The 24,722-nt window shown below is 45.9% G+C and overlaps 2 protein-coding genes across 2 annotated transcripts in view; both read right to left on the reverse strand.

Annotated features, from left to right (window-relative positions):
* Positions 1–8,027, reverse strand: part of LOC111142831 (BEN domain containing 5) — a 47,597-nt gene extending 39,570 nt beyond the window's left edge. The window contains 2 exon segments of the mRNA XM_022496155.1: positions 7,752–7,818; positions 7,820–8,027. Of these exon segments, the coding sequence (XP_022351863.1) occupies positions 7,752–7,818; positions 7,820–7,978 (226 nt within the window). The 5' untranslated portion in view covers positions 7,979–8,027.
* Positions 1–24,722, reverse strand: part of LOC111142830 (ATP/GTP binding protein like 4) — a 1,494,143-nt gene that overhangs the window by 229,367 nt on the left and 1,240,054 nt on the right. The window lies entirely within an intron of this gene.

Below are 24,722 nucleotides of genomic sequence, written 5' to 3' on the forward strand. Positions count from 1 at the left end.
CTATGGTGTTTGTTTTTATAAAATCCAAGGCAGACAAAATTCTCAAGTTTCAAGGATTATATCCAGTCAAGACAACACAAAGAAGAGTGCCTGATGTGGTACAGCAGAAAGAAATCAGGCGACACTGGTTCGAGGCCTGGCTCTGCAACTGCCTCTCTGGCTGTCAGCTCCTCTTCCTCTTGGTTTTCTTCTCTGAAAAACACAGGGACTAGATGAGAAGACATTACCAGGTCCTTCAGCTCTGTAACCATGGGCCAGTCATCCAGAATTCTAGGTCTCTTTCTCTTCTGTGCAGGCCAGAGTAAGAGTAGATGACCTAATCCCTCCCGGTGGGCACACTACAAGAAATGTCCTGACGCCATTCAAAAAAGGAGGCGAAGAAACCGCTAACTGGGTTTCAGTAGGTCTCACTCTCACTCCCGCTGCCTCACTGGCCTTGGCACAGGGCTGGGGCACGAACAAAACCAGGAACTTCATCCTGCTGGCTCATTTGCTGGGGTAAGAAATGGCCCCAGCACAGGGTCACAAAGGGGCAAAACAAACAAAGGATCACTAGCCTTTCATGCTGAAGCCAAGCCCCAGGAGGATTTAAAACACACATGTTAAATTTTAAACTTGTCTTCTTCTTACATGTGCTTGTTCCTCTAAAATCAGTCCTTTCCACAAACGGTGGTATGCAAGCTGTTCTCTTCCCAGGAACTCCTAGCTACCATAGTCCTTAATAGCTGCCTTTATTGAGCAACTACCTACTATGTGCCAGACACTTTTCTGTATTCCCTAGCTAAGTAACACAGTGGGCAAGCAGCGAATTACCATCTCTACATCACACGTGAGCACCGGAGACTGAGAGAGGTGAATTAATCTCACAGCACTTCTAAGTAGCAGAGTTACCACTGGAACCCAGACTGTCTGACTTCAGAGCCCATTTTCTTTCAGTTCTCTAATACTTCTGCCTTAATATTTAAGGAACTGACCTAGAGGTCACCTAACCAAATTCTCCCATAGGGCAGGATTCCATTCCAGAATATTCTTGATGTGCTTACCACCTCCAGTGATCATGAGCTCATCATGATGCTGGAAGACCTTTCAATTGTTCATCTGCTCTCTCTGCTCTTACCATGTTGCTCCCACCAATCCCTATGAATTCCACTCTTTGTATCCAACTCTGCTTTCTGGACCCCAAAGAACAGGACTGATCCTTCCTCCACTGGGAGCAAAACTCAGACACTGAACACTACCAAAATATCATGCCATGCAAATCTTTTCTTCACTTCCGTATATATTTAGCTGCCCTATTCTATGTCTAACCAAAAGCTCAGAGGAAGAAGCAGTTGTATGTAGTTAAGAGAAACAAAAACAAGCCTAGATCTGGGATCCAAAGATCTCTCTCTCAGCTTGATTTTCAGGACACCCATCTGCCCTGCTTATCACTCGATTCTCTCTCCGTCCATCTCTGGTCGTTTCTTCCAGTCACCTCTTTTGGGCTCTTCCTCTTCAGCTGTGCCCTTAAAAGCTGATGTTCTGAACAGTTCTGCCTTGCATGATTCTTTACTCTGTACTCTCTCCCACTGTGACCTCATCAGTCCTTGGCTAATGACTTCCACATTGGGATCTTCAGCCCAATGTGGAAGTCATTAGCCAAGGACTGTTTCAGAGTGCTGTCCTGAACCTTGACCACATGCCTGACTGCTCTCCTGGAGCATCCACCCAGCTGTCCCACGGGCCCCTAAGATTCCACCTGTCTTGAGCTAACCTCATCACCTCCTCTTCCAACCAACTGCTCTTCTAGTGCTCCCCACGGAGGGAGGAGAGGCCAGATCACCACATCATTCTCACCACAACCAGGCAGTGGCCAAGTTCCATGGATCCTCCTTTCTTAGTCCATCTCAGACCCATCATGACCACTGCCACCTTACTTTAGGAGTCACACTTCCTGAATGAACCGACCCACACTTCTCCACAAGCCCTGAGCATGTGGGAAGACACAGCTCATTGCCTGGCACCTACAGTTCCTGCTAGATAACTGTTTGAAGAGCCTGCTTCTTCCAGGTCAGACAAGTAGCCCTCTTCACGGGGACGCAGACAAAGTATACAGAGATTCCTAGCACTGAACCTGGAACCTGATGAGTACTTCATAAATAGATAACAAATTAGTGCTAAAGCAAAACACAATGCCCATTCCTCTGCATTTCCCTTCAGCATATGGCTGTCCATCTCGTAGAACCCACAAAACTTAAATAAATCAGAGAAAACCTCTTCAGGGCACGTATGCTCTTCTGGTAAGCATTTTAAAATGAAGAGTACACACATCTTTCTCTTGAAGGAGCTTATAAGACAAAGCAGGTAGACACCGTGGAAAGAGAACTAACCCTGGAGTCAAAGATCTAAACATGAACCCCACTTTTCTGGTGTGCTTTTATTTTATTTATTTTTCTGGTGTGTTTTTAAAAACAAAAACTAGTGTGTTCTTGAATAACAGAACATTACACAAAAGAGTATGACCTCAGCTTGCTTGGGGCAATTTTTTCTTTCATCCTGTGAGCTAGAACTCTGAAGTACTCTGTAGCACGTACCATTTCGTTGCAAGGAATATGTGGTTCTTGAACAAGAGAAATCACATCAGACTAAGCCTGCAATGGTTAACATTTCAGTGGAATCTGCAACAGATGACAGCAGGCAAGTTCCAATCTTTGCTCCAATGTGTATTAGCAGAACATGTCAAAACCTAAATTAAAAGTTTTCACTCGTTTTTTTTTTTTTTAAATAAATCCTTTTGTTGGCAGTCTCTCACTGATGACATGCAACAATCTTTGCATATGAAATCGGCTAGTCCCCTGCTTCGCTGCTAACTTTGTAGAAGTTCCAAAGCATTTCTGGAGCAAGTGATCTATTTGGACTGACAATGCCAAGCTGGGACCTGAGCCCTGAATGAGCTAAAATTACCAAAGCAAGAAGAACGTGGCTTTGGAAGCTATTTCCCCCAAGTGTGGGGTTTTTCTAGTCAAGGCAGTGATAAAGAATGTTGACTTTTTCCAGATGAACAACGCTGAATGAAACCTCAAAATCCCACTGCAGGTTTCTGCTCTGAAAAACAAGTTGCTGCTACAGAGGTTCCTGTCCTTCCCGACTTCCGCTTCCTAAACATAATAAATACATCTGTCTTCCCAAAGTTCATGAGTTCGGCATGGGCTGGCTGGTGTGGACCATGTGCTGGGCACTGCAGATGCAGAGACAAGGAAGGCAGGGCCCTGTCCTGGAGGAGATCACTGGCTGCTAAGGAAGATACGCACATTCATGACTAACTGAAGCAAAACACAAAATGCTAAGATCCATAAGCAAGGGACAAGCAGAGTAAAGGGAGCGCTCTGAGGAGGGAGTGTCCCCTCTGGGGGCAGAGGGTAGGGCAGGGAATACCCTTGAGGCTTGCGGGGTCGGGTGAGGGGGGGCTTCCAGTATATTTTGTCCCCTCCTCCATCACAGCCCTCAGCTCTCTGGACCACAAACATGTCACATGTTAGCCTTCCCCACTGGAATCCATGGGCAGGGGCCCCATGTCAGACAATGATTAATCCATCTTGGTTGGTTCAAAAGTGTGTGCGGGTATATTCTCAAGAGGGAATGAAACACCACAGGTCTAGGGAAAGTGAGAACAGTGGGCGAAGCTGGAGAAGTAGTGTGGGGCTGGGGCCACTACAAATGCCAGGCGGAGAAGCTGACGTTTAATTTAGAGGCAACAGGGAGCTATAGAAGGTTCTAAGGAGAGATGTGAATTGAACCAAGACTGTGTTTTAGAAGATTATTTGGACAGCAACTTAGAAAAGAGGCTAGAGACAGGGTGAGCAATTAGAGGGTCCTTGCACTGGTTTAGACAAATAAAGCTGCTTCAGGCCTGAATGCAGGCAGTGGGAGTGGAGCTGGAAAGGGAAGGCTTAAAGAAGAATCTAGACAGCGCACCTAGTATCAGCCCTTTCTCTGCCCCCACCTTTGCCCCTTCCCCACCAGTGCCTGGCTTCTACCTCTAGTTAGCACTCATGTCAAGTCCTAAGACTACATATTCCTTGAGAATAATGCCCACTTCTTCTTCATCAATCTACCCCTGACAAAAACCTATATTCTGCAGGGCCTGAGAAGTGAACTCTGTGGCCCCAGGTCATGCTGTCATTCAGAGCCAGCACCTCCGATGTCCTGGTGCACTGGTGCCTTTGCTTACTACAGCACTGGGCCTGGCATACAGGAAGTAGTAAGGGGGTATTTGAGAACAAAAGGAATTTAGCACACCCAAATAATAATAACAGAGCACAGGTGCTTGGATAGAATGATGTGGTATTGTAAGACTCTCAGCCTAGAGAGCCAGTGTTTGCCCTGTAGAAACCACCAAATTCAATACCAAGAGCCCCAGTAGCAGGCCAAACTGCAGTTAGATAATGGTAAGCTCTCCACATGGGTAGCTCTCATTCTCACAACCTGTTTGGCAAATAAAGGACAATGAGCAAGGAGAGACCAAAGGTCAACCAAGTCTTGAGATATGTGGTTCTCCTGTGGAGGATGGGAGCTCCTTGGAGATTTCCTCAGGAAAATGACAACTGAAGGAGGAGAGGGCAAGGTAGTGTGTGCGCACTCTGTAGGAGGGATGCTGGTAAGACAGGAAGAGGAAGAGCAGAATGGGCTTGAGAACTCAGAAATGAAAACTGTCCACTGGCTCAAAAACTTGCCTTGAGCCCCAAGCTTCATGGTCATTTCTCCCATTTGCTTTCACTCCTTGCTTGTATGCTGTATGGCTAATAGGAACATCAGCTACTTTATGAAGGAGAGTGCCAAGCAGGGCCTGTGTTCTGAGGCTAGCTTTGCCATTTATTAGCAGGTGAGTCTCTGACCCTCAGTGTCCTCAGAGATCAAGAGCAATCTCTACCAACAGGGTTCCAGGGAGGACGAGCAGGGACAACGCACAGGCACATAGTGAAACTATCAATAAAGGTGGGTTTGTTTCTTTTTCCCTTGGACTGAAATTGCCCTTTGTTGAGAAGAGGGCTATCTCATAGGGTCTGACACACATGAAACCATGGCATAAACCACCATGTCCCACAGCAGCTGGCTTTGACATTTTCTGGATTCAAGAAGAGGTCCACTTGAACACAGCTCTGGGTTGGCCTGGGAAATACTCAGTAAAGTACCACACTTCGCACCAACAGCCATGATGTAGCCCGAAAACTGTCCCTTGAACCCAGGCCGTTGGTGCCAGAGAGGGATCAACTACTCGTGGTTAATTCACTAACACAAAGCCATCTCTGCCTCCCCCTGGAGAGCTCACCTCCTCCCATCTGATGCCACAACACAGTGGTATTTATAGCTGGGAGATGCCAGAAGACAGCTCTTTAAGAGGAAGTGACTGCCAGCAATTCTCAGAGCCGCCACATTCAAGTCAAGATGGAGTTTTAAGACACATAGGAGAGTTCTCTCAGGGTGAATGAATCCCCAAACCCACCCTGGCCCTTCCAGCCAGATCTGCAGCCAGGGCAGCAGCGCCAATTTAAAAATTAACCAGCTGATTGGAATTTGAAATGTGGTCTAGCCAACCTCAAGTTGGTTCCCCCATCACTGCCCCCCTCCCCCGCCGTCTCCTCCCAAAAAAGTAGTGAGGAGGTGGGGGAGAGCATTTTTCAAATCACACTGCTCAAACTGGCGCCATGGTTCTTCTCTGGATCTGCTCTGCCAACTTCCAGATGTTGCCTAGATTTTTTGTGTTGTTTTTAATAACCCTAGAGATTTATCAACATTCCAACTTGGAGGATGAAAAGTCTATAGATTCAAGATTCATGGTTCTCAGACCAAGAACTACATGTCTTACTTATGAGAACTTTCTTTGATTTTTAAAATCAGAGTCAGGGTCGCCACCGCCTCGCAGCCTCTCTGCAGTGCTTGAAGAACCAAGCCGTGTTCACGTTTGCTGAATGAATAAATGAATGAATGGACAATCTCTAATGGTGGGAAACGATCATTACGCACCAAGCTACATACATACCACTGACTCCTTCTGACATACATGGCTTCCCCCTCTCCTGAGGCCCTTCCAGATCTAGGAGTATAATACAATCATCAAGAAGCATAACTTCTTTTCTTCTAGCCCAAGCAAAGCTGAGGTTACAGCCTAGTTACAACTTCCTCAGGCCTATACTCTTAGGGAATAATCACCCAGTCCCTTCCCTTGGGTAATTAAAAGCAAACAAACAAAATAAAACCTAATCAGCTACACAGGTTTCCCTTTTCTACATACTTCTCCTCATTCTGTTTTTCTGGACCCAGCTGTCACCAGGTGTTGTGAATGGGTCTACACCACTGTACCCTAGGGCTTGCCAGAGGGGTGGTAAGGGTGCGGTCTGTCAAAAAGTACTCAGGGTGCCGGTGGGTTTTTAGTTCTTCTTCCACTCCTCGAGTGCAAACCTGCCTTCCAGAGGCCACAGGAGGTGCTGTAAAGGAACTGGAGTCATGGGCCAGAGCTCTAATCCATTGCTTATTTGCCATGGGACCCTAGGCAGGTCACTTCTCGGTTTCAAGCCAGTTTCTCTATCTGCCACATTTAAATACGATCACATGCTGGCTTCATCTTTCAGGACAAATGTGAGAAAGCAAAAAAAAAAAAAGCTGGAAAAATTGGGAAAGGTCTTAAAACTACACCATCTTCATTCAGCTCCTAACCCTGGTCTTCCCTTGCAAGCAGAGAGCAGGCTGGCTGTCTCTGCCCACACCGGGGTACCCCCACCCACAGCAGCAGCTAAAAGGCTGCTCCCTAGAACGGAAGTGATACTAATTTCTTCCTCTCATGTCTGTACCTAAGTCTCCTACTGCTAGCTGGGAAAGAGGGTCCACTGACTTTACAAAGGAAAAGGTGTCTCATGTAGCAGAAAGAACTTGGCGTAGTAGGCTGAAAGGGCTGGTTTCTTGTCCTGTCACCAGCTGAACCTCAGTGTCCTCATCTGTGAAAATGGGGCTGAGACCACCTACCTTGTCTATCTGTCAGGGCCCTGAGAAAGCAGGAATGGGAGGTCTGGTCTTATTCTGACCAGCAATTCTTTCCTTGCCCTCACTTCCCTCTCACTCAGAGAGCCTTCTGGGAGATTCAAAAGGGGTGTGGAGGCTCAGGGATGCTGAGTGCCACTACCTCTTCACCTCTGTCACCTAGCCAGGAAGGGGCAGGAGAGAGTAGCACCCAGCGATCAAGGCCTCCCCATCCTGTCCAATGGTGACCGGGATGGGACAAGGATGTCACAGCTTCCCTCTGCGAAGAGGGACTCACACCTAGAAGAGTCTGACAATATCCACCTTGCCTCCTCAGTTCCAGGAGGCACCAAGGGCCTTAAAGGAAGAGAGACAGAGAAACTTGAGACGGAAGGAGCAGAGAGGGGAAGGACCAAAGAGAAGGTGAGAAGCAGAGAAATAAGAGTGCAAAGGAGGGGAGAGAAAAGAAAAAGTGAAGGGGCCAGGAGAACAGACAGAAACAGAAAGAGGACGACAGACACATACTGAGCGATGAAGACATACTGACAGCGCGGGAGTGTCGGGGAGGCGGGGAAGACAAAGGGGACCATCCGGTGTTTTTAACTGGTCTGGCCTTTTTGAGACCCCCCATCCCCAAAAGAAAAGCCTAGGAGGCGGGCGGAGGAGGCCGGGGCGAGCAGAGGCTCCCCCCGACCCCCTCTACCCCGGGTCCCTGCCCCCGCGCGGGTCCCGCCGTCCCTCCCGGCCCGCTCGCTCACCTGCCAGCGCCAGGATCTGGGCCTTGTGGAGCAGCAGCGCGCCCCAGTCGCGGGGGGCGCGCGGGGGGGCTCTCGGGCCCGGCGCCCAGCTCCTCCGGGCCCCGGTACACGGCGTACACCTTCTGGTTGTCAAAATCCAGCCGCGAGCGGGGGCTGAAGTCGCGCACGCACGACACTGGCAGCGCGTAGCAGACGTTGTCCTCCAGGAACCGCACAAAGGCGTACATGGTGGGCGCCGGGGGCGGGCCCCGGTCGGGCCGGTCAGCCCGCGGGGCGGGCGCGGAGGTGGGGACCCGGCGGGGGGCGCGAGCCGCGCGGCCGGGCCGGGGGGGGGGGCGGGGGCGGCTCCCCTGGACCCGGGCTCCCCCCACTGTTATTGTTCCTGAAAACACCGCTCTGCCAATCGGCTGCTCTCGCCTGGGCGCGGAAAAGAGAGGGAGGGGGGGAAAGGGGCGGGGGGCGGGTGGGGGGCGGTTTGGAAGCGCACCGCCACTCGCAAAGTCAGACCCGAGCAATCACAGCCGGAGAGCGATTCGCGCAGGGAGAGGAAAGGGCAGGGAGATTGAATTGCAATAATAATAATAACAGTAGCATTGCAGGAGAAGGAAAAAATGCAAAAGTCGCGCTGCGTGCAGGGAGTATTATATTGCTTCAACAGTCGCGCTCAAAACAAATTGAATCGCAACAAAACTGCATTGCAAAAGAGCAGAGAAAGTGTGAGAGAATGAACGCAGGGCCTGGGAGGGGGTCAATTTTGTTGGGATCCCTAAGTGTAAACTTGCACTTGCAAGGGAGCAGAATTTTGGAGTGTTTCAAATAATTGCAGCCACTCCTCTTAGCTCCTTTAGTTCGTGTATCTTTCCCCCTTCTTTCTTCTTTTTCTTTTCTTTCTTCTTCTTCTTCTAATTCTTCTTCTTCTTCTTCTTCTTCTTCTTCTTCTTCTTCTTCTTCTTCTTCTTCTTCTTCTCCTTCTTCTTCTTCTTCTTTCTTCTTCTTTTTTTGCAAAATTGCCAACTCCTGCTGTGGGGAGGGTCAGTCCGCCAGAAACGTTTCCCCAAAGCTGCCAAACTAGTTCTGACCAGAACTGGGGCTTGTCTGGGATTTCCAGTTGGACCAGCTGGCTGAGGTGGTGGAGGGTTGGTCGAAGGCAGCTCTCAGCCAGAGGGAGCAGGGGGCGCCCCTCTGCCCTGTAGTCTTTCTCCACTGAAGCACCTCCACCGCATGCCTTTCTTAGAGCTGGGACCAGTTGGAAAGAAGGAGGGAGTGGAGGTGTACTCTGAGGGAGGCAACCCCAGGATTAGCTGGGCATTTTGGAATGCCTTGAGTTCAGGAATGGAACTCCGTGGAATACCAGTCTTTGCTGTCCGCAGTATCTTAGGCAGAAGAGAGCCTGAGGCCCTTGGATGCCCCCAGACAAGCCCTGAACAACTAAAATGGGGCTGACTGGGCTCTGCTCACAGGAACCACTTTCCACATCAGAGGGGGCCAGCACTCTCACAGGGATGCCTCCAAGAGGGTGGGCTTTTATACCAAATTTGGGTACTTTTATCCCCAATTCCCTGCCCCAGACCTGGCACCTGGTAGGGACTAAAATTTTGGGTTGAGAAGAATAATAAATAGAAATTCTCATTCATCCAGCTATCCAGTAATTCATTCTTTTGTTCAAGCAACCAAATATTGTTTGGGTAAGCGCTATATGCCAGATTCTGGCTAGGCGCTAGTCACAGAGGGATGAACAAAATGGACAAAACACCTAGATTCCTAGCAGTGTTTGATAGTGTTATCAGAAACGGAATCTTGGTTTTGGACACCTGGGCCAAAATTAGGTTACTAAATGAGTAACACCTTCCCTCTCCTCGAAACCCTTACAGTCCCATCCAGGAGTATTAAAAATGTGTAAGTGAGTAATTATATTATTGTGAGAAAAGTGTTCTCATAGAGGAATATTTGTTGGGGGTGGCAGACTTAATTAATGTTATATTTTTTAAAAAAATCATTTCATTGAACTCAAGCTGTAAGAAAAAGATAAATGCACAAAAATATTTCATAGTGGTGAGTGATTTTGTTTTCATTTGTGTTTTGCATTCATATATTTATATTTAACTATTTTTCCACAATAACTATTACTTTATGATCAGAAGGTCTTACATGTTATTTTTTAAAAAGCACCGTACTCGCATTTCAGATCAGCTACACTAATGATGAAGTAGATAAACCAAAACCCGCAAATTCTTTCATTGTGATTCGGGGATAATGTTATACAGGCAAACCCCATAAACATACATCCTCCTGATCCAAATGCACAGGTCAGATTAAGTTCCCTTAAGCCCGTGGTATATATGTGGTTGTAGCCAGATACGACCACAAGTTTCCTGATGCAGTTGTTGGTCTGATTGCCTCACAAACTTGTGGAAAAAAAGAGATGCCACACTGAGTTGTTCCAGAAGATTTACCTTCGTGATTATGATTTCTTTGGACTAATCTTAAATGAGTTTTTATCTTAAGAATACATTCCTGTGGTGGTCAAGGGGAAGTAATGTGTAGCAAGACTTCTGATAATTCACAAGATGGTTCATGCAGAGTTGGCCATATTTAATGAAAGTCCATGAAGCTCCAAACTGTGTTTGCAAAATAATTTCTAGTACCATGGCCAATATCCTCTACCATCTAAATGAAGGTGACCACCAAGTACACCATCAGTCTCACCTTTCTTACCACCTTCCTGGACATAGTACATGCCAGATGCATTAAACTATTTGACATTTCCCAAGGTAGCATGCTCTATCAGATCCCAAGCCTTTATGCTTCTGTCCTCTTTCTGGGAAGTTCTTCCTTCTAGAGCGCATGCTGACATCAGCTTCCCCTGAAGACCAGCTCCAATGTCACCTCCTTTGTGAAGCCTTCCCTAACCACTAGCCCTCCTCAAGCACAGGCGGTCCTTGTCTCCTATTTTGTCCAGTACCTTTTTTCTTCGTTCCTTAGAGTGAGCTCCTTGAGAGGGGACAAAAGCTGAGTAACCTCAGCATCGCTGGTTCCTGGCATATTTATGCTTATAAAACAAACATGTTAAAGAAAGACACAGAGAGCATGAATAGCAAACCTCCTGCATGGCTTTTCTGAAAATCTGCCCCCTTTTCTCTGAGTTGTAGCTGAATCCAACTCTGTCTCATTCCCAGTGACCAAAGGGTGGGGACTGGCTCCGCTCCTTTTGCGACAGATTTGTGAACATGTTAAATGTCACTGTACCCTCAGCTCAAGCAAATTCCCCATCCAAGTCACCATAAATAATTCTTACAAGGAGGTAGTTGCATGTCCCAAGAACCCAGAAAGGAGAAAAGAACAAACTGACACGGGCACCAGCAGAATAAACAGACTCAAATACATTTTGCATGTAGATGCACAGATCCTAGAGAGGAACGACAGGTACGGGATGCTCACCGAGACACTGCTGGACAGCCTAAGGGCAACAGAAAGACATCCCATGTTTCTGCTACCCATGTGACCTGCACAGTCAGTCTTCAAACACAGCTCCATACACGGGTGCCTGGGAGGCTCAGCTGGTTAAGCGACTGCCTTCCGCTCAGGTCATGATCATGGAGTCCTGGGATCGAGTCCAGAGTTCCACATCGGGCTCCCTGCTCAGCAGGGAGTCTCCTTCTCCCTTTGATCCTCCCCCCTCTCATGCTCTTTATTTCTCTCTCTCTCTCAAATAAATAAATAAACACAGTTCCGTGGAGAAGCTACTAAGTACTTCCTCTACCCTGACGAAAATGGAATTGAACTACCTCTTTGACTTGGAGGCAGTAGCCCGGGACTTTACACATGGTAGAAACCCAAGACGGGGGCTGATTCGTTGATGAGCAAGCAAAGGCAGTTCAAAAGTATAGATTTCAAATTTAAACAGGTGCTTAAAATGTCTGATTCGACCAAATCACAGCTGACTCCCCTCTTGATTACCCCACTCTAATGATTATCCATATGCCTCTTACACAATTCTAATGCCAGGAAGTTTACTACCACCCCTTAACTTTGGGACACTACTGACTGTGGATCCATGGACATGGAGGCCAAATCTTCTACCTTGTAGCCGTCACACTAGGTGTTATGTCAGTTCTTCAAATATGGAAAACTTGGGATCCCGTCTACTTAGGATCTTAACTATCTTCTGCTCATACATCGCACTTCCTTCACCCATCTATCCATCACCTGGTTTCGGTGATGATAATTGTGGTATCTACTTTTTCTCCAAAGGTTACTCTAACCCATCCACGCCAAGCACCATGCATATACATCTCAATTAATTTCACACCACACCCTTGAAGGGGTATGATTAACCCATGACAGAGTTGGGAAAATGGAGACTTGGAGCAAAGCAGTTTGGCTCTGGCAGCCCTGGAGAGCTGCAGTCCCATTTGCGTTAGAGACAGTTTGCTTTAGAAGCAGTGTGGGGGAAGGATTGGAGGGGAGGCAAGACTGGGGAGCGGGAGGCCTCTGATGAGGCTGGATGTCCTGTGCCTGCCCCTCCTCAACTCCCTCTTTCTGGGGCCAAATGTACTTTGCCTTTCATCCAAGTCATTTTAATGGAGCAGAAAGCGTACACATCTGGGGCAGCTTTGCAACCGCGTCTTCATTGTACCTTCCTGTTGCGTTTTGCAGAGCCTTGGGTTAATGTCAAGCTCCTTCAGTTTAGCCAGCTGAAGCATGTTCAGTGGCAGCAGCAGGCCTTATGTTTCATATTACTGCATGGAATTCTCAGTGTACTTTGCAAAACTATTTTAAGGAGACCTGGGTTCTGTGAATTTTAAAAGCAATTGGAGCGTGTCTTTGCAACCTCTCCACTAATGATTGACCACATTTTTTTCATGATTTTGCCTTTTCTTTTTTCCTGTGATATTTAATTTGACTTTTAAAGTCTCTGCTTTAAAATTCCCACTCCTGACCCCCAGAAAAGTAATTTGCTGGGCTGTGGTCCTAGGGCCACTGTCTTCTCGGGTAGAGTCAAAGAAGTGGATAGGTAGCCACGAGGCTCTGGACTGGCTGCGAGGCCCGTGGCAGGCATTATCTTCAGCTGGGAACTCTTACCCCAAAGCAGGGGCATCAAGCCAGTGCATCCACGTGAACTCCCAATCATGAAGTCTGGCTGGATCTGGCTGTGGGTTTGGGGCAGCGGAAGAGAGTGGTCATAAAGAAGGGGAAGGAATGGGGCACCTGGGTGGCTCAGTGGGTTAAAGCCTCTGCCTTCGGCTCGGGTCGTGATCTCAGGGTCCTGGGGTCGTGATCTCAGGGTCCTGGGATCGACCCCCGCGTTGGGCTCTCTGCTCAGCGGGGAGCCTGCTTCCCTTCCTCTCTCTCTCTCTCTCTCTGCCTGCCTCTCTGCCTACTTGTGGTCTCTGTCTGTAAAATAAATAAATAAAAATCTTTAAAAAAAAAAAAAAAGAAGGGGAAGGAAGGAAAGAGAGGAGTTGCTGCTGAGGACAAACACAAAAGCCAGTGAACACTGCCTAGAGTTAGAGGGAATGCCAATTTGTCATGTAGGTGACAGCTTGGAGGGCCAAAGGAGTAGAGGCTTTGGAATTGGCCCAGGGGTTAAATCCCGCCTTTGCCCTATCTTTGCTGTGACTTTGGGCAAGGCAGTTCACCTTCCCTGAGCCTCAGTTTTCTTATCTCGAAAATGAGGCTATCTTCAGAATGTATTGTGAGAATCGGGGCAGGAGTTTTTCACCCTCTCTGTGTATCAGGATCACCTGGGAAACTTAAAAAAATAACCTGCTTCCAGCTCCTTATCCCCCAAGATCTTGATTCAATTGGTTGGGGGTTAGGGACTTAATTTTTATTTTATTTTTTTAGAATTCCCAGATTATTCTAACATTGGACAAGGTTGAGTACTTCTGAGTTGGAAAATTTTAAGGTGACATGCCAGTCACACAGAAACTGCTCAACAAGTTGTAGATACTATTTTCGGGAAAAATGTACAGGGCTCTGAAGTGTCTATGCAACCTCTCTGAGGAATAATAATTTCTTCATCTGAAAAACAACATACCAGTGTGAAAACAAGTCAGGGTATTATAGTCTTAGGCCCTGGATGCAAATCCTGGCCAAAAAGTAATGCCTATCCTCACTGTGTGGTTATGGACACGTTTCTGAATCTCTCCAAACCTCATTTTCTCCAAAGGAATATTAATACAGCTTCATAGGGTTGTTATGAGGATGAAATGAGATATGTAAATGTAAATGTCTATGTAAAACGTTTGGCAGAGTGCCTGACACATAATAGTGAGTCCTCAATAAATGAGAGTTGTTGTTTTTGTCATGAGTGTTATTGTTATTTATTCTGAGAGCTCTTATCTCCATTCTGAGAGTCACATGCCCAATGAACATTTCTTGTATCAGATTGAATATAATGAGTTGAACAATGCTGGTAATTACCCAGTGAGTGCCCCACCATGCTTCCATCCCAGTGCACGCCCTTTCCACTAGAGCCTGTGGGCATGGTTGGCCAACACAGAAGCTCAGATCTCACACATTCAAATCTTTGAGGCTCAGGGCCTTGCCCAAACTTGCAGCGCCCACTTCAAGAGATTGTGTTTGGAGCCATGCATTCTCTCAAACTGAGTTTGTGAAGTATTTTCTTAGAATAAATAAAAATGTGTATGCATTACATAAAATGTAAAATGCAGAAGCATTTATAGCAATTGAAAGCCCTGTGAATTTGCATCTTGGCTTGATGTTCAGATCGCAGATCATGGTCAAGTTCAACCATTTAGATCTCAGCTACATTATGACCTCATGTGGGTCACACACAGGAGCTGGTCACACAGATGACCTGAATCCCGATGTTTTACCCAGGGGTACATACTCCACAAAAGCAACACTAAGCAAACATTCCCGATGGTCAAAGACCAAAAGAAGTTTATGAATAGAAGAGATTATCACAAGGGAACAATATTTGAATTGGTTTTGAAAAAGAAGCAAAGAAGTTGGCTCACCTTGGAAGAATGCAACCTGCCTCAGTGGATTTCAGTTAGGAACCCATTGGTTTTAGAAGCTACCTCGGGTTTTGCTTTTCAGGTTAACTAATTCTGTCATATTTCAGTTGAAATGTCACTTCCTCAGGAAAGTCCTCCCTGACTTGTTCTTCCCATCGCCCTCCGCAGACTAGCTCAGGTCCCTTTTACATATTTTCACAGCTCCTTATATTTTTCCTCATGGGGTTTAGTGAAGTATGTAATACATATTTATTCTATTATTGTCTGTCTCTGCCAGTAGACCAAAAACTCCACTAGAGAAGAGACACTGTTTTCTTCACTCTTGTATCCCAGCACCTAGCCTGGCCCATGGGAGACCCTAAACAAATACTTGTTGCATAAGTACTTGCCCAAGGTCACACAGAAGTAAACGGTGGAGCCAGGATTTGTGACTCAGGCTGCTAGAGCTCCACCCAGAGACTTCCACTCCAATTCTGTTTCCCCCTGAGTCTGACTCTTGCCTCAGTGATGGCGATCTGTGTCCTTCTAGCTAGCATGGGGAGATAATGGAGCATCCATACTCAAAGGGCCACTTGTTGGTTTTCTAGGGATGTCCAGACCACCTTGTCTGGTCCAGGTGAGACCCCGGCTGGCAATATATCAAAAGCACCCTGGATTTCATTGATATTTTCATTCTGTGTTGCTGTAGGTGAGAGTGTACTAGATTCAATCCATGGTATAAAGAAGGATTTCCTTTATTTACTCAAAACCAGTTTTTTTTTTAAGATTTTTTTATTTATTCATTTGACAGATAGAGATCACAAGTAGGTAGAGAGACAGGCAGAGAGAGAGGAGGAAGCAGGCTCCCCACTGAGCAGAGAGCCCGATGTGGGGCTCGATCCCAGGACCCTGGGATCATGACCTGAGCCGAACGCAGAGGCTTTAACCCACTGAGCCACCCAGGCGCCCCGTCAAAACCAGTTTCTTTATTGAGTACCACAATATGTTATGTACTATTATGTTAATCAGGAAAAAAAAAGTCATTGACCTCTGAGTTTTTATATTATTATGGAAAAATGGCTCATGTATACAATAAACAACACATTTTCTGTTAATAGTTCTTTATCATGTTCTTTTTGTGCTGGAGGTAGTTGAGTTGGAGCACATAATATCAAAACCCTACCTTCCCTTTTTTACTTTCAGGCATACCCTTATTATCACGGGGGAAAATTGGCAAGAAGCAAGGAAGAAACGATAATCCATTAAGGGAGAGACATTTTATCTAAAACAGGGAATGGACAGGAGCAAGACACACAGAGGCTTATGAGACTCTAGATGAAATGGTTAGGGAGAGATTTAACTCAGCTGCTAGGCACAGTAGGTAACACCAGGACCCCACCTCTACCTGCTGACATGTCCTGCCACACTGCTGGGCCATCAGATAGTTTCTGATCACTGAGCTCTGCTCCTGGCTCTGGGACCCGTTCTGGAAAGGTAACATGGCCCCAAAGAAGTGAGGAGGCAATAATAAAATAATAAAAGTGCATAGGCTTGGAACTCAGATTTGGGTTCAATTAATATTCTATCGCCAAGGTACTTTGGGACCTCGGGCAAATGTCTGACTCTCCAGTTTTTCCACTGTCAAACAGAGTTTTATAAGGCTGTCACAGGCTCTAACAGACTATGCATGTCAAGTGCTGGCCAGACACAATGCCTCGTCCATGGTAGGTCCCCCAAACTATGAGCTGTCTTTTCATTCTCTTCTTCTGAGACAGACTTTACTGCTTTTTCCTTTTAGGAGGTCACAGGATATTGACATGAATGGATCCCCAGAAGCCAGCTATTTTTGGATCAAGAAACATACCCACTCCTGCAAAGACTGGGCAGTATTACCGCAGAAATGGCATCCACCATCCCTTCATGGCCCATGTTGGGGCAATATGTCTTCTTTCAAAGCTGGGACCTTAGTGAGATCTGTACTTTTATGAAGTTTTGGGACTTAAGCTGAGCTTGGGGTTTTACTGTCTGCTTTTAAAATTATGTTCAGATTTTGTATATTTAAAACACGACTCTGGAATTGTGAAACACAGTGTTCTCAATCATAAAAAAGGATGAATTATGTTATGCCTTTCTGTTCCCATTTCTGGGTTCTTTTTTTGTCTTCTTGTATGAATTTTTCTGTGATGCCCTGCCTTATGTCTTAACTCATCTGGGATACTTGCTGTGAAAATTTGGGCAAGATTCTTAACTCCTGTAAAACTGCTTCATTCATTCATTCATTCATTCATTCCTTTGTTCATTCATTCATTCATTCATTTACTAATTAACTATTTGCTGAGGGCTTATATATCAGAAACTTCGCTTAATACTTGGGATACAATAGCGAACCAGACAGATGGAGCTTTATCTATAAAATGGGAAACTAAACTTACCTATTAGGACTGTTGAAAGAAGCAAATAAGAAAATATATGTAAAAAAGAGGAAGAGCCAAAGAAAAGGACTGAATTTTATTGCGCTCCCTACTCTGTCCCCAGTAGTGCTGCATGCTTCACTTACAATCCTCATAATAACCTTGGAAAATAATTCTAATCCTCTTTTTATAGATACATCAACTGAGGTTCAGAAAGGAAAAGTGAGGGCCGAAATCACACCCTGGATTCAAATCTGGTATGAACTTCCCACTCTGCTATGTTGTTGCCTCCAATGGTCCCTGATATACAACTTGCCATTTGATAGATACGTCAGTCTTCATCACCAGCTCCATGCAGAATGTGAGGATTTGTATCCTTCTTTCTGCTAGCTGGTACATCTGATAGCACCAACCATGGTTTGGGTAGAATAAGGGGTACTTGGATGGAAAATCCAAATCCTATCCCCTAGTTCCTTAGGGAACAAGACATATACGTTAAATTGACAAATTAAAATTTTCCATTAGAATATGCAAACAGTTACCAATAACTCCAAGTCACCAGGGGAAGAACTCTGGTCCTCTGGCAGTCAGACTCATCAGCTTAGGAGACAGATGGGACAGGGACTCTTGGCAAGAGGAACATTCTTTTTCCCAAGTCAACCCATTTCTACCCCTATGACCTTTAAAGATGAAGTGCTCAAAACTCTATCCCCCCGACTCTTACTGCTCCCCAGGTGGAGGCAGACCTCAACTGCACAAATAGCAAGGTGCATTTTTTCCACCTGAGAAGCCCGATGTCCATGGAAAAAAGAATCTGCCCGGAAATGTTCACTTAGGGGCTGTCCACTTTCAAGAGGCAGAAAAGAGAGTAAGAAATGAAATCACTGTGCTTAAACTTGGCAAAGGGGCTGTCAAACTGCCCCAAGCTAAGAATGCTGGACCTCTACACCCTTTTCTCTTCCATCTCTCTGTTTGGACAGGTCACAGCAAAAACATACAATGGAGAAGCCAGCATAGGAGCCAGATAAGCTCTGTCAGCATGGCTTTAACTTTTTGAGCAAATACTTAATCTTTGGTATTAAGAAAAGGAAGGGCCATACCAGAGAGCTCTTGTTGCCACTGAGAAGACTTGTGAGGGTTATCAGAACGAAAAGACAGACACAGAAGAAACAGAGCAGAGCTTTGCATGCAAAAAAGGGAAGAGAAAAAAAAAAATCTTTTTCCTTGGCATGGAGAAATTTCATCCTGAAGGTTCTTTCTTTTTTTTCCTTTTCTTGGCAATGTAATAAACACCTTAAAATAGAGTTATAAAACGGAAACAGATTCTATAGAAGCAGGAAACCAAGAATAGTGACTTCAGAGAACTTATAGACCAAAGCTCTCATTCTAGAAATGATGAAACTGAGGACAGAAGGACAATGATTACCCACAGCCCGGAGAGTTTGTCTTTGACCAAGTCATTCCTGGAACCCAGGTCCTGGTGGGCCTTTCCTCTGCCCAACATTCCCATGCTATCTCTTGATTACAGGGGACAGGCTTCCGTGGAAGGTGATCTTATCTGTGCCCATGGCATCAGCTTACTTAGTCCTAGAGAAGTATAACTCATTATGTTCAAGGTTTTGCATCAAGAAGAAGCCTCTCCTGGTTGGGGAGGGCATAGTGACCTCCTATAGAAACCTCCCAACTCTCTCCCCTTACCTGTCACCTTGCCCTGAAGTGTCTCTCTAGCCCTGCTGCCATTCCCATGGTACTCCTCCGACTATCTTCTATTCCCACACCCCCACCAAGAGCTGCTATGGATTCTCTAACACACAATCCAAAGCATGATCCCAGCCTGTTCTAGGGGGGTTGCCCTGAGCATAGCTGAAGCAGTGTTGACTCCCAAAGAGGCTTAACTGAAACCGGGGTGAAAGAAAAGGCAGCAGAACATAGCAGAGTGATCTGAGCTCTGAAATCAGATGAACCTGAGTTCAAATCCCAGCTGCACAGCGCATTAGCTGTACACACCTGAGCAAGTCATTTGACTTCTTCAAAGTTTGGTTTCCTGACCTGTAAGGCTGGGAGACTTACCTCTCAAGATATTTGGTACAATTAAATGAGAGAGCAAACAGAAAGTATTTAGCCCAGATCTTTGTTCACAGTGGACACCGGTGTATACAAAACATTAAAAACATCTGATTTAGAAAGCACAGATTTATAGTCACTCACTCAAAAAATATTTCCTGGGCCACCTTCTCTGTGCCAAACCTTGTGCCAAGTGTTGGGATAAAGACAGACAAGAAATGTTCCTTCCCCTGCGGGAAATAATTTTTTCATGGGTGCTATGGATTGAACTGTGTCCCTCCAAAAGCTATGCTAAAGTCCCCAACTGCAGTATCTGTGGAAATAGGGGGTCTGTAGGTGTGATCAAGTTAAGATCAAGTTAAGATGAACAAGTTAAGATGGAAATAGGGGGTCTGTAGGTGTGATCAAGTTAAGATGAGATCAAGTTAAGAAGATCAAGTTAAGTTAGGGCGGGCCCTGATTCAATATGACTGATCATCTTGTAAGAAGAGAACAAGGTCCGGTGAAGGCAGAGATGCACAGGGATAAGGCCACATGCCTGCAGACGCAGAGATGGGATGATGCAGCTGTAAGCTAAGGAATGCCAAGGATAGATGGCCACCACCAGAAGCTAGGGCGAAGCAAAGAAAGAGGGAGCTTGGCTCTGCTGACACCTCGCTTTTGGACTTCCAGCCTTCAGAAGAATGAGGGAATAAGCATCTCTTGTTTTAAGCCATCCAGTTTGTGGTACTTTTTTTTTTTTTTTTTTTTTTTTTAGCAGCCCTAGGAAACTAATACACCTGGGGAGATATGCAAGGGAGCAAATGCAGTAATTACAACAGAAGTGGAATGACACGGATTGCGTTCATTGAGCTGAGCATGGTACATTTATTCAATGATGTAATTTTGGTTAAACCAGGAAGACTTCTTGTGATTCTCAAGGTTGATGGAGGTCTGTGGAAGTGGAGGCAGTTTGCTAGGAGATGGATAGCCTGTGTCTGCTTGAGGAAGACAGGGAAGGCTTCTCAGAAAGGATAGTGAGAACTGGTACCTGAAGGATTGGCCAGAACTCAGGGGGTACGGGGTTAGGGAGAGGGGACACCATTTGTACTAGAGAGCCCAGTGTGTGCAGAGGCAGAAAAGTGTGAGCTGTTTAGAATTGGGGCGGGGGGGGGTACTACAAACATGTAATCATGGTGGCAGCTCTGTGCTGATACTGATCTACCTTCCAGACTTTCTTCTCCACCTTGATATCCCACAGATACCTCTTACATAAAATGTTCTGAATTGAACTAGACCCTGCTTTCTCTCCCTACACAGATCTCTTCCGTCTGACTGTTCTCCTTCCTGCCCTGATTTGGTGAATGGCCTGCCACCTGCCCCTCCAGCCTAGCTAGAGGTCTCGGAGTGCCTGTGTACTCCACTCTTGGAAGTTGACTTCCTTTTCGTCTCTGATTTACACCATGATTTCTGAGCTTTACTATATCTGGTTCTAATGGATTCTCACTTGGCATGAGCTCCCAACTCTCCAGCTGTGTCTCTCGGCCATATTCCTTCCAGCCAAGCCTCTCTGCCAGATAATTAATGATCTGTAAACAAATGCTTAATTGCACCAGGGGAGCACATATTTAAAGAAACTTTGTGATAAAGCAAAGGATCCTTTTTTATAACATGAAGAACATTTCTCTCACAAACTCTCCCCACCCTCGACTTCTCATTTAGTCTGCATTTTTGTCTCATGTATTAAATCTAAAACTCTTCTGCAGCAGAATCTGTAAAACAAAAGAACAGAAACCTGCCCAAGGGACAGATGGTATTATCTTGAGGTGCTTCCTTCCTGAGACACTCTTTTCTTTAGATTTGGCCCTTAGACTCAAGACTTGGGCACTTGCTAGGAGAAAGGAAATTTTGGCTCCTGGCAAGCAGGCAAAAAAAAAAAAAAAAAATGTGGACTTATTAAGAATCTAACATATGCCTACTTCTTTTATTTATGTTCTCTCATTTTCTTCCTCACAACACCCCCATGAACTGCTATCCATTGTATAAATAAGAAAGAACAGCACCTTGCCCAAGTTAGTGGCAGTTAGTCAGGGGGAATGGCTGAGATTGAAGGGGGTGCTTAGACTCGAGGTAACGAGATGATTGCCTCTCAGCACACCCTTTCACGTTGTTTGAGTTATCTAGTCAGCCATATTGCCTTTTCAGAACGGATAAGAACTCCTGAGTCAGAGAGTATGCCTTCTGCCCGGCCCTGCTGATTCCCTGAGTGGGTGGTACCCCGAGCGTGGTGGGCAAGAAGCCGCAGTGGAAACTTTTCTATTTGCTGCTGTGTGGGGGCTCTGCCCTCCAGCTGGGAGTCAGTGTTGGGTGCTGCTGTGGGAGGGTCAATCCAGCCACACAGGCCCTTCAGAGAGGAAGCACCTTGGCGCAGACCTGAAATTGAGCCTCCTCTAGGGAGTTTGAAAAGGTGGTTTTCGTGCAGTTCTTAATGGCCCAGCTGTTGCTGAAAGAGGAAGCACAGCAACATTTTTAGAATAGTTAGTGGGGTGCGACAGAACCCGGGGACTGTACCCACAGGAACTCGCCCCCTTCAGAAAATGTTGCTTCTGAAAATACTTGGGTGTTCACAGAGCAAGCACCTGCCCCAGGCCAGGCCCTATGCTCTGTCCTGGATCTGCAACCTCTCCCTCTTGGAGGGTCCCTTCCTCTCTGCGCTTACACATGCTCAAGTCTGTCCCAACCCCAAAGCAGGACAACGGCCTCCTCAGAGCCTTCACTCATCTCTGCCTCACCTTTAGTTATTTCCTCTCTCCTTTTCTTTAGAAGTAGAACTTTCTGAAGGGAAGTACAGTCTACACTTATCAGCATTCACTCACCTCCCGTTCACTCCTCAGCCCCACGGCAGCCTGGCCTTTGCTTCTACTGGTCAGAAGCTCTCCAAAGTATCCAATGACCTATTGAGTTCAAGGGCACATTCCTTCATCTGGTCTCAGCAGCATTCACACTGTTGACCTGGCTTTCTTCCAGAAACGTCTTCTCCCTTTGACTTCAGTAGTCTTGATTTCCTTCCTACTTCTTTAATAATCCTCAATCGATGTGGTAGGCTCCTCCTCTTTGACCCACATTTTAGCTGTCAAGTCTCCCTCAGAATTCTGGCCTTCTTATTCTGTATGCTCACAGACTTAGTGCAGACTTCTTTCCAGAGCTCCCAACACATGTGCTTACTAGCCACCTGCACTTGGAGAACTGAATGGCATCTCAAATATTCAAACCCATCTCTTCCAACCTTTCTCCCAAGCCCATTTCTTCTCAGACATGCTGCATTTTAGTAAGGAAGATCATCCACCATGACCAGGTTACAAACCTGAGTCCTTCTTGATTCCTCCTGTTTTCTCACCTCTCAGTCATCAAATCCTACTGATTCTGACCCCATAAATATCTCCCAAATCTTCTCATGTCCTTTCTCATCCACTGTATTCTAGTTTAATTTTTATTTCTCTGCTCTTAATCTTACCCCTTCCAATGCATTCTCCAAACTATTGTGATCTTGCCCAAATGGCCAATCTGATCCCGCCACTGCTTGAATAAGACTTCCCGAGGCTTCTCCTCTAGCTCCACACAAAGTCCCACCCAATTTTAATCCTGTATAGTCTGTGCTCTACCAACTCTCTGGGTTCAGCTTAGGCTACATATTCCTCCATTCTCTGCTGCAACTAAATTGGTTGCCACCTGGTTCTCCTCCTTCCTCTTCTTAACTTTTCATTTTGAGATTATTGTAGAGTCACATACAGTTGTAAGAAATGACCCAGAGAGATCATGTGAGCTCCTCACACAGTTTTCCCCAGGGGTAACATCTCGCATACTACAGTACGATATCACACCCAGAAAACTAAGATTGATATAATCCACTCACCTTATGCATATTTCACCACTTTTACATGCACTCATCTCTCTGTGTGTGTATTTAGATATTCAGTTCCATACAATTTTATCACATGTGTAGATTCATGTGACCACCACTGCAGTGAAGATATAGAACACATCCACAGGAGGCTCAAACTAGCCTTCCTGTGGTTCCTTCAGTGGGCCGACTTTCTTTTATTTCCAAGTCTTTACACAAGCTCTCCCCCCGATACCCTTTCTTTGGTCAATTATTAGTTATTTTTCAGGCCTCAACTTAAATATCCATTCTTCAAAAAGACTTTCTCTGATCCCACCTTTGGTTAAGACCCTCGCTCTCTATTCCATTAGCACCCTGTACTCCTTCTGTCCCATCATAGCACCTATGTTCTTACCACTTGAGAATTAGGAACCTGCATGAGGGCAGAGGTTGTGTGTACCTAGTTCATGTCTGTATCTCTGCTACTGACCACAGTACCTGCAACAAGGCCATTCCTCAATTAAAATGGTCAGGGGTAAGAAATTCATGCAGACTGATGAGTCAGGGGGAGCTCCCTCTCTCAAGGAGCTCTCTGTCATGAACCAGGCAATTCCAATATGCAAATTAGCATTGTCTTAGAGTGAAGCCATGAAGGTTGGGGGGATCTGGACCATGTGTTTTCCTTCCAGCCTCTAGGTATATAGAATCGGGCACCCAGGACCAGAAGTCCTCGAATACATGTGCCCTTTCTAACTAAAGGGTTTGAATACCAGAACCCTTTAGCCTAGTTTGGCAGGTCGGCTAGGTGGAGTAGACACTGTGGTAATAAACCCAAAGGCCTGAGTTCAAAGACCTCAACTGGACAATTTTCTTAGCCTTAAAACCATAGATGGAATAGCAATCGTTGGTCACATACTGAGTCCTGATGTTAGTCATAGGATGAGCCTTGATCTTGGCACAGATCCCGACACTACCAACCATGTGATAAATACAGAAACTTCCACAAGAATAGATAAGGCACACAAGTAATGGCAAACTTTCAGGGCAGACACACTCTGACACAAGGAAGGCAGAATCCAAAGCTTATGTTCTGCTAGGGGGTCAGTGACATAAACATGCATTTCATATCCGAAGAAGAGAAATAGAATTATTGAGTCCTGAAGCGTTCAAGCTGGAAGGGCCCTTAAAAGCATTATGTCCCCTCACATCACCTTTTATACACAGGGAATGGGGCTTGAGCTCATTGTATAGAAGAGTACAGATGTTAACATTTCACATCTAGCTTTAGACACAGCGGCCTTTGTTGTAATCTCTGAGTCTTCTAATTAATTTCACCAAAGCATAACTGACCTTTGACTCAGAAACATCAAACTAAAGATTTCACCTGGCCTCCAGCTAGCCCTCTCCAATATACTCTCCCCCACCATTGTGAACAATCCATTTAGAGCACAAAGCTGGCCAGGTTACTCTCTTGCTCGAAACCTTTCAGTAGCCTCCCATCACCTTCAGGATGGAGTCCAGGTTCCTAAGTCTCCAGATTCACCACAGCCCTGCTTCCCCGCCAGCATTCTCTCTGGCATCTCCTCACATCCCACTTTACTGAGCACACCATGGTGTTTTACACTGCTGTTGAAGCTCTGCCTCTTCCCAGAATGTTTTTCTCCACCAATAT

This window comes from Enhydra lutris, unplaced genomic scaffold, assembly GCF_002288905.1.
Source record: "Enhydra lutris kenyoni isolate GAN:26980312 unplaced genomic scaffold, ASM228890v2 scaffoldscaffold9, whole genome shotgun sequence".
NCBI lineage: Eukaryota > Metazoa > Chordata > Mammalia > Carnivora > Mustelidae > Enhydra > Enhydra lutris.